The sequence below is a fragment of the Loxodonta africana genome, unplaced genomic scaffold (genome assembly GCF_030014295.1).
Source record: "Loxodonta africana isolate mLoxAfr1 unplaced genomic scaffold, mLoxAfr1.hap2 scaffold_887, whole genome shotgun sequence".
In the NCBI taxonomy this organism is placed as follows: domain Eukaryota; kingdom Metazoa; phylum Chordata; class Mammalia; order Proboscidea; family Elephantidae; genus Loxodonta; species Loxodonta africana.
This window is the reverse complement of record NW_026975633.1, coordinates 8,653-18,844: the sequence shown is the minus strand read 5'-3', so window position 1 is coordinate 18,844 and position 10,192 is coordinate 8,653. Positions and strand designations below refer to the sequence as shown.

The 10,192-nt window shown below is 37.3% G+C and overlaps 1 protein-coding gene across 1 annotated transcript; it reads right to left on the bottom strand.

Moving 5' to 3' along the window:
* Window positions 1–8,957: 8,957 nt before the first annotated feature.
* Window positions 8,958–9,927, bottom strand: LOC135230229 (olfactory receptor 5D18-like; the record flags this gene model as incomplete). The annotated part of the gene is made up of 1 exon (XM_064279149.1): window positions 8,958–9,927. A coding segment is annotated over one exon (970 nt), but the record flags the coding sequence as incomplete, so codon positions are not given.
* Window positions 9,928–10,192: the final 265 nt, after the last annotated feature.

Below are 10,192 nucleotides of genomic sequence, written 5' to 3'. Positions count from 1 at the left end.
ACAGCAATTGTTCTTTCTGAAGGGCAATTTAATTTGAATGATCTCTTAGACTGAGTGAAATAATAGGATGAAAGTGCACTAGAATTGGGGTCAAAGAGCTGAATTTCTGTCATCAACCTATCATTTCTGGTTATATGAACTTCTGTGAATCTCAAATTCCTTGAACCTCTGTGTCACCATATATGCAGTGGAAAAATCATCCTTTTCCTTTCTCCTTCTCAGCATAAGCTGATTGTTTCCAGTGTAAGGCTGCTCATCCACGCTGTTGTTGTAGGTGCCGTCCAGTCTGTCCTGACTCATAGTGATCTTATGTACAACAGAACAAAACACAGCCTGGTCCTGTGCCATGCTCGTGATTGTTTTTATACTTGACGCCCAGTGTTACAGCCACTGTGTCAATTCATCTTGTTGAGGCTCTTCCTCTTTTTTGCTGACCTTCAAAAAGGTGGAAGGTTTTTACCAAGTGTAATGTCCTTCTGCAGGACTGGTCCCCCCTGATAACATGTCCAAAGTATGAGCGACAAAGTCTCACCATCATCGCTTATAAGTAGCATTCTGGCTGTACTTCTTCCAAGACAGATTTGTTCATACTTTTAGCAGCCCGTGGTATATACAATATTCTTCACCAACATCATAATTCAAAAGTGTCAGTTCTTCTCCTTATTCATTGCCCTGCTCTCACATGCAAATCATATCAGGCAATTGAAAACACTATGGCTTAGGTCAAGCACACCTTCATCCTTAACGTGACATATTCATTTTTAACACAGCAAAGAGTTCTTTTGCACCAGATCTGACAAATGCAATGTGTCCTTTGATTTCTTGTCTGTTGCTTCCACAGACATTAATTGTGGATCCAAGTAAAATGAAATCCTTGACAGCTTCAATAATTTCTCATTTTATCATGATGTTGCTTATTGGTCAGCTGTAAGGATTTTTGTTTTTGTTTTTTATGTTGAGGCATAATCCAGACTCAAAGCTGTGGTCTTGGATCATTACCAGTAAATGCCTCAAGTCCTCTTTACTTTCAGCAAGCAAGGTTTTGTCATTTGCATATCACAGGTTGTTAATGAGTCTTCCTCAAATCCTGCTGCTGCATTCTTCTTCATTTATTCCAGCTTCTCAGAGTATTAACTCAACATGCAGATTGAATTAGTATGCTGAAAGGATACAACCTTGATGCACAGTTTTCTTGCATTTAAACTACACAGTATCCACTTGTTCTGTTCAAAAACTGCCTCTTGAACTAGGTACAGGTCCCTTGTGAGCACAATAAAGTGTTCTGGAATTCATGTTCTTCACAATGCTGTTCATAATTGGTTATGATCCACAGAGTCAAATGCCTTTGCATAGTCAGTAAAACACGGGTAAACACCTTTCTGGTACTCCATTTTCAGCCAGGATTGATCTGACTTCAGTAATGATATCCCTGGTTCCCTGTCATCTTCTGAATCCACCTTGAATTTCTGGCAGTTCCCCGTCAATATATTGTTGTAGTCACTTTTGAACAATCTTCAGCAAAATTTTTCTTGTGTGTGATATTAATGACATTGTTCAAAATTTCCTCATTCTTTTGGATCACCTTTCCTGGAAATAGGCATAAATAGAGATCTCTTCCAGTGAGTTGGCCAGGTAGTCATCTTCCAAATTCTTGGCTTAGGCAAGTGAGTACTTCCAGCGCTGCATCCATTTGTTGAAACATCTCAGCTGGTATTCCAACAATTCCTTGAGCCTGTTTTTCGCCAGTGCCTTCAGCGTAGCTTGGACTTCTTCCTTCAGTAGCATTCATTCCTACTCATTGCTATCTCCTGAAATGTTTGAACATCTACCAATTGTTTTGGTATAGTGACTCTGTGTATTCCTCCCATCATCTTTTTGTGCTTCTTAAGTCATTTAATATTTTCCCCCACAGAATCCTTCAATATTGCAACTCGCTGCTTGAATTTTTTCTTCAGTTCTTTCAGCTTGAAAAATGCAGAGTGCATTCTTCCTTTTTGGTTTTCCATCCACAGGTCGTCACACATGTCATTATAATACTTTGTTTTCTCAAGCCACCCTTTGAAATCTTCTTTTCAACTATTTTACTTCATCATTTCTTCCTTTTGCTTTAGCTACTCAACATTCTAGAGTAACTTTCAGAGCTTCTTCTCACAGCAACTTTTTTTTTTAATAATTTTTATTGAGCTTTAAGTGAACATTTATAAATCAAGTCAGTCTGTCACATGTAAGCTTATATACACCTTACTCCATACTCCCACTTATTCTCCCCCTAATGTGTCAGCCCTTCCAGTCTCTCCTTTCGTGACAATTTTTCCAGTTTCTAACCCTCTCTACCCTCCTATCTCCCCTCCAGACAGGAGATGCCAACACAGTCTCAAGTGTCCACCTGATACAAGTATTCTCACATCAACTTTGATCTTATTTATTTAATTATTTTTTTCTGTTTAATGAGCTCTTGCTTTCTTCATGTATGATGTCCTTGATATCATTCCACAACACATCTGGTCTCTGGTCATTAGTATTCAATATGTTAAATCTCTTCTTGAGATGGTCTCTAAATTCAGGTGAGATGTACTCAAGATCAAACTTTGGCTCTTGTAGACTTGTTAATTTTCATCAGTTTCAACTTCAGCTTGCATATGAGCAATTGATGATCTGTTCCACAGTTGGCCTCTGGCTTTGCTCTGACTGATGATATTGAGCTTTTCCATCTTCTCTTCCCATAAAAAAAATGTAGTCAATTTGATTCCTGTGTATTCCATCTGTTGGTAGAAAAAGATATTTGCCATAAAGAAGTCTTTGGTCACAAAAAATTCTATCATGCAGTCTCTGGCATTGTTTCTATCATCAAGGCCACATTTTCCAACTACCAATCCTTCTTTGTTTCCAACTTTCACATTCCAATCTCCATGTATTATCAATGTATCTAGATTGCATATTTGATCAATTTCAGACTGCAGAAAATTGGTAAAAATCTGCAAGTTCTTCATCTTTGGCCTTAATGGTTGGTTCATAAATTTGAATAATGGTCTTATTAACTAGTCTTCCTTGTAGGTGAATGGATATTATCCTATCACTGACAGTGCTGTGCTTCAGGATAGATCTACGTGTTCTTTTTGACAATGAATGCAACATCATTCCTTTTCAAGTTGTTGTTCCCAGCATAGTAGACAATAGGATTGTCTGATTGAATATGGGCAATACCAGTCCATTTCAGCTCACTAACTCCTAGGATATCAATGTTTATGTGCTCCATTTCATTTTTGACCATTTCCAATTTTCCTAGATTCATACTTTGTACATTCCATGTTCCGATAATTAGTGGATATTTGTAGCTGTTTCTTTTCATTTTGAATCACGCCACAGCAACAAATGAAGGTCCTGAAAGTTTAACTCCATCCACATGATTAAGGTTGACTCTACTTTGAGGAGGCAGCTCTTCTCCGGTCATCTTTTGAGTGTCTTCCAACCTGAGGGTCTCATCTTCTGGTGGTATATTAAGCCATGTTCTGCTGCTATTGATAAGGTTTCACTGGCTAATTCTTTTCAGAAGTGGACTGCCAGGTCCTTCTTCCTAGTCTGCTTAAGTTGGAAGGTCAGCTGAAACCTGTCCAACATGAGTAACCGATGCTGGTATCTGAAATACTGATGACATAGCTTCCAGCATCACAGCAACACGCAAGCACCCATGTGCTGTGGTATAGCCCTTAAGATACCTAAAAATAATGACTCAAACATACTATGCACACTTTTGTTCATTGCTGCTTTATTCACATAAACAAACAAATGGAAAAAAAAAAAACGTAACTTTGCAGTAACAGATAAGTGGATAAGCAAATTGTGGCACATACACACAATGGAATACTTGCTGTTTTTAAGTGCTATAGAGTCAGTTCCGACTCATAGCAACCTCATGGACAGCAGAACAAAACACTGCCCAGTCCTGCACCATCCTCACAATAGTTGTTATGATTGAGCCCATCATTTCAGTCACTGTGTCAATCCATCTTATGAGGGTTATCCTCTTTTCTGCTGACCCCCTACGTCACTAAGCATGATTTTCTTTGCCAAGGAACAATGATGATTCCACAGAACTTATTATAACACGGATGGACCTGAAGGGCGTAATGCAAAGTGAAATAAGTCAAGCATACATGGACAAATATCGAATGATAACTCTTTTTTAAGAGGACAAGAATAAATATAAAGAGACCAATGTCCAGTGGTGGTTACCAAGGAGAGAAGTGGTGAAAAAATTATGGTTTATAGAGACTAGTATTTTTGGTGAAGAGAAAAGTGGCAGTGAATGTGGAGGTAGTTAGCACAGCACAACCAAAGTAAAAACCACTGTCTGAGCACCTAGCAATGGATATATATGCAAATCGGTATATGTGTATGCACAGGTTTGTATATAGGTGAGAACAGATAGAAGTATCTACAGGTGTGTGTAAACTGAAATATGTGGGTGTAGGCACATATATTCACTGAAGACACAAATATAGACACTCCTCGTACATAACCAGACAGCTTCATACATTGGTTTTCTGGATTTTGAGTTTTAGGACCATAACCTCATGGGACAACTCAATCAATTGACATAACATAGTTCACAGTGATAATGATCCGAATCCTAGAGAAGTGAAAATGTCTGGGATCATAAGATCTTGTAATTAGCCATCTAAGACACAAACTATAGGTCTCTACTGACCAGGAGCAAAATAGCCAGAAGGAAACCAAAAGAGCAGAGAGGAAACAAATCTACATGAGCCACAAACTCATCCACCCTGAGACCAGAAGAACTAGATAGTGCCAGCTACCACCATTGACCATTCTAATCAGGATCACAATAGATGGTAACAGACAGAATGAGAGAGAAATGTGGAGCCAAACACAAATTTCTATTACGATAAAAAAAAAAAAAAATCGGACAACGTGGAACAGTAGAAAACAGAGGATTCTCTGAGACTGTTGCCCTGAGACACTCTTTAAACCTAGAACAGAATCTGTCCCCTGAGATCAACTTTTAGCTAAATAGCAGAGTGTCACACAAAATAAAGGATATTGCCTGTAAGATTAATGATCTACTGAAAAACCATTAGTATGAGACCAAAACTTCAACAGTTATGCAAAAGCAAACACAAGAAGACAAGGGGGAAGGGAAACTGGAGTACTAGAAAATGGAATAATCAGAACAAAATTAAGGATAATGTCAACACTTTGTGATGAATGTATCTAATGTCACTGAACAATTTGTGAGAAAATTGAAAACAGAAACCTAAGTTGCTATGTAAATTTTCACCAAAAATTCAATAAAACGATAATAATAATAAAAATAGATACAATTCTAGAATGTTGCCCAGATGTCTAACTGTATCTTTCCCTTCAGTGAATAGGCTGCCTAATCTACAATTTTGCCTCTCACAGTGAATCATATAGCTCCTGGAGTATAGAGTGATCAAGGCAGGGAATTTGGGGTTTTTTATACCATGTTTTTTTTTTTTTTTATACCATGGTGCATTATGGGATACGCTGGAGATATTTTCATTCATTTGAACTTTTTCCAACTTAAAAAAAAAGTATAATTCTATTAGACGAAAGTATATTATGTCCTAGATGAAAAAAGAAGTAAATTCCTTAAAAATTATTAGAAGTATTAATGGTGTTGAAAAGTTAAGTGTCTTTATGTGCATTTTGTTAGAAAATCACAAAACAAAAAAATTAAAGTTTACTACAATCCCACAAACCCAATCAAATCACTTAGCAATTAGGGAAAGGGGGGAAACAGCAGATGCATTTAAATAAGGCTCTGTATGACACTGCAAATTTCAAGATAAGCTATAAGGTGAATAGACAACAAAGAAGTATGCATAGTACCCTAGATCCTCCTCCCTTTCCATTTCATCCATTTCCATCCAAACTCAAATGCCTCTTTAAAGGTCCATTTTGAAACTCTAAGTCCAGTGAAGAAAACGTTTCCTCAGAATGTAAGTTGAATTCCACCATTTTCTTGACAGCTTTTTTCATATACTTGTTTCTAAGGTATAGTCAGGAGGTTCAGCGTGGCTGTCACTACAGTATGGTACACCATGGCCTCCTTGTCAGTGTCCAGACTGCTGCCAGAGTTGGGGCTGAAATGAATGAAAGTATTGTTCCATGGAAGACAACAATGGCTGTGAGGTGGGAGGCGCAGGCGGAAAAAGGTTTATGTCTTCCCTTTGCAGAGCACATCCTCGAGATGGTGATGAGAATAAACAAGTAGGAAGTAAGGATGGCAATGATAGTGATGATCTCATTGACAGTGGCCACAATGTACAATGGAAACCCTGGTAACGTAGTAGTTAAAGGCTACGGCTGCTAACTGAAAGATTGGCCATTGGAATCCACTAGGTCCTCCATGGAAACTCTACGGGGGCAGTTCTACTCTGTCCTATAGGGTCAATATGAGTCGGAATTGACAACGTACAACAGAAGTTCATTCATAGAGACATCAGATCTAGCAAGATATAAGAAAAGGGATTGATTGCAAAAGTAGTATGCAATCATGTCTGGGAACTGGGACAGGATCTCAAGAGCTCTACACATGCGAATCAGAGAACACACGGCTCTTCAGAGGTATCGGCCAGGCACCAGGTCCTCATAGAGTTTCTGGGACATGATGACCATGTACAGCAGTGTGTTGCAGGTGGTCTCAAAGCAGTTGTAGGCCATCAAGGCCAGCAGGATGACCTCAGTGTTTGCATAATTACAAAACAAATAGAACTGCACAATGCATCCTAGGAAGAAAATGGCTTTGTCCTTGTTTATGCATATTTCTTTACAAGGAAAGACTGGTATTAGACACATGTTTTAACCTATATGATGACATGGTGAATTCTGATAAACAGTAGTAATGACAGTATTTGTTTACTAGATTATTTTTCCAAAGTTTAACCCCAAACTATTGTTACTGAATGCATGTCTCCTGAGAAAGAGTCAAATGATAGCAAAATTCTAAAACAATGAGGAAAAAAAATAACTAGCAGTGATTCCTTATATCTACTGGACGGCAGTGGGTTTTTTTTTTTTTTTTTGGTTTTGTAGGCAAAACACTCACAAGAAAGTTATTTTGTTTATGTATTTATCTTAAAGAGATGGGAAGTATGCTTTAAGGTTGATTTAAATTTTTAAAAAATATTGGAAGGGATTCATTTCATGATCACAATCCATGAATTGAATATCTCAGCGTGAATCTCCAAGCCATTGATGAGAATGAATTCAAAGCATACAGGACAATTCCATTTTATAAAATATTATATTAGCAATTGTCAATGAAATTATAATATATTAATATTTCTGAAGTTTTTAATTGGATTGTTTTAAACAAGGAGCCTCTCAATGGAGAATAACCAATAGCTTAAATTGCTGTATAATAAGCCTTGGGAATATGTTTATGGTAACCTTGCCAGAACCTGAGAAAGTGAGTGACTCTACTGACTACACAAAGAAAACATCCAAAAATGTTTTCATTAAACTAACAATCATTACTACTGCTCACTATTATATGGGTCAGGTGGGCAGTTGTGCTGATCTGGTCTGTGCTTGGCTGATCTGGGCTGAGCTTACTTAGGTCTATAAGATCAACTAGCAGGTCAGCTGACATAAGAGGGTCACATTCTCAAATCCAGTGGTGGGCTTAAGGTCACATAGTACAATGGAATGAGCTAGCAACTGGGTTATTTTTCTCTCATTAACCAATATTCTAGTCTGTGTTTGTTCATATGGCAGCTTCCCAGGTTTCCAAGAGTGTGCGCAAAATCCTGAAATCTCTCAAAGTTTTGGAACTTGCTTCAATGTTGTTTTTGCCACCTCTGTTAGACAAAATAACTCACAAAGGTAAAAGCTGCATTCAAGGATTTGTCAAATTGAGAGCTCTGTTGAAAAAAGGATTCAGTAATTATGCCCATGTTCCAAAAACTATAAACAAATCATATATAACATTTTTGATGGCTGAGTATGGAAAATAATAGCATAAAACACAGATAGAGCAGCCACTCAATGTCCCAATTTTTTGCATATACTGGTTTTCTGACATCTATTTCTAAGCCTTTGGTAAAGCCTATCGAACTTATCATTCTATCACACTGACACTCTTTCTAAAACATGTTCAGGTTATAGAAAATATTTATTTAACTTTTCAGTCATGTCAATTTAACCTGAATATAAGATACCACAAACACACACACACACAAACACACACACACACACAGATGTAATCACACACATTATACAGTATTCAGTCAATAACAAATTGGTTGACTTGATATTACATTCTCATTTCCTTGAGTTTGTCTATTCTAGTCTCTCCTGAAAAAAATGCCTTCTTCACTGAAATGTGTCTCTTAAAATTCTGTCCATACTCCATGCCAACTTAAAACAATACCTCATTTCTGAAGACATATTTCTAATCTCCCTAAACGGATTTGAACTGTTCCTTGCCTCAAGCCTTTTAAGGTATTTCTTATAGTCTTCCATTTACAATAGCCCCTTTCTTTATTGCCCCAGCATTACCACCAAATTATGCATCCCTTGAAGGCAAAGCCTATGTCTTATCTTTACTGCCATTTGTAGATATGTCATCAAAAAATGTGCATTTACTTAGAACCTACTATACTCCAAGGATCTTATAAAAAGAAGGATGGAATTAATGTTTATTCAGATTTTGTAAGGTGCCTCTCATTATCAGATTATGGCCCAGTTCCTGTTATCACAGTTGCATAGATTTAAAAATTAAAATTAGAGATGGTGATTTTTTTTCCTGCAATGAGGAGACAAAGCCAAGATTAGTCTCTTTGAACCAAAATTCCATATCCTTACCATTGTACAGTATTAAAGATTAATTTTAAAGATATCTTTTAAAATCATCTTTGTGGAATCACCTTGTTTTTAAATTGGCAACAGATTCTACTAAAATAATATGCTTAATGAGAAAAGACTTTAGCATCTATTATCTTGCTGACTGTATTCTTGACATCCTTATTCCTCAGACTGTAGATCAAGGGATTTAACATGGGGACCACCACCGTGTAAAACACAGAGGCTATTTTGATGGTGTGCCTGGAGTTTTTGGAGTTGGGCACACAGTAAAGGAACAGGATGGTGCCATGGAAGATAGTGATTGCAGTCAGATGAGAGGCACAGGTAGAGAATGCCTTATGACGACCACTGGCTGAACTCATTTTCAAGATGGTGACAATGATGGACAAATAAGATGTGGTAATGATGAGTAATGTACTCACCACATTAAAAGTAGCAATGATAAAAAGCAACAACTCATTGAGGTAAGTATTAGAGCAAGAAAGGGAAAGAAGTGAGGAGAACTTGCAGAAGAACTGATTGATTATGTTGGAACCATGAAAAGATAATTTCAAAGCAGAGCATGTGAGTGTCAAGGAACACCCTACTCCCCATGCATATGATTCCCCCACCAGCATAGCACAAAGTCTCCGGGACATGGCAACTGTGTAGAGCAGAGGGTTGCAAATGGCCAAAAAGCAGTCATAGGCCATTACAGCTAGTAAAAAGGACTCAGTCACCACAAAGGTACAAAAGAGAAAGTATTGTACTACACATTCTAAAAACCAAATGGTTCTGTCTTCTACAACTAGGTTCACCAGCATCTTGGGAGCAATAACAGAGGAATAGCAGAAATCCACAAATGAGAGGTGGCTGAAGAAAAAGTACATGGGGGTGTGCAGTCTGGGGTTAATTTTGATGATTACAATCATCCCTACGTTCCCTACAACACTGACACTGTAGATGGCCAGAAATACCACAAAAAGGGGAACCTGCACTTCTGGGCAATCTGAGAAGCCCGAAAGAGTGAACACGGCCCCACTTATTTCTCTCTGACAATGACATGGCTTCTGTTTGTTAAAATCTGAATCAATCCTGGAAATTAAAAAAAAAATAAAAAATTAAACATAGTTAGGATGTAGGAAGCTTAGTTAACTATCCTTTGCTGAGACTGGAAAAGATATTTCTTTCAGCATGTATGTGTTTATTAATTGAGAAATGCTAAACTTCCAAAATTTTAAAACATGATAACTTTTTTTTTTAATTTTCTTAAGGAAAGCCAATAAAACCATTGAACTTTAAGTTCTCAAGTCTAATTTTAATATTTTCAAAAGTATAAAATATGAGGTTTAGAGATTAC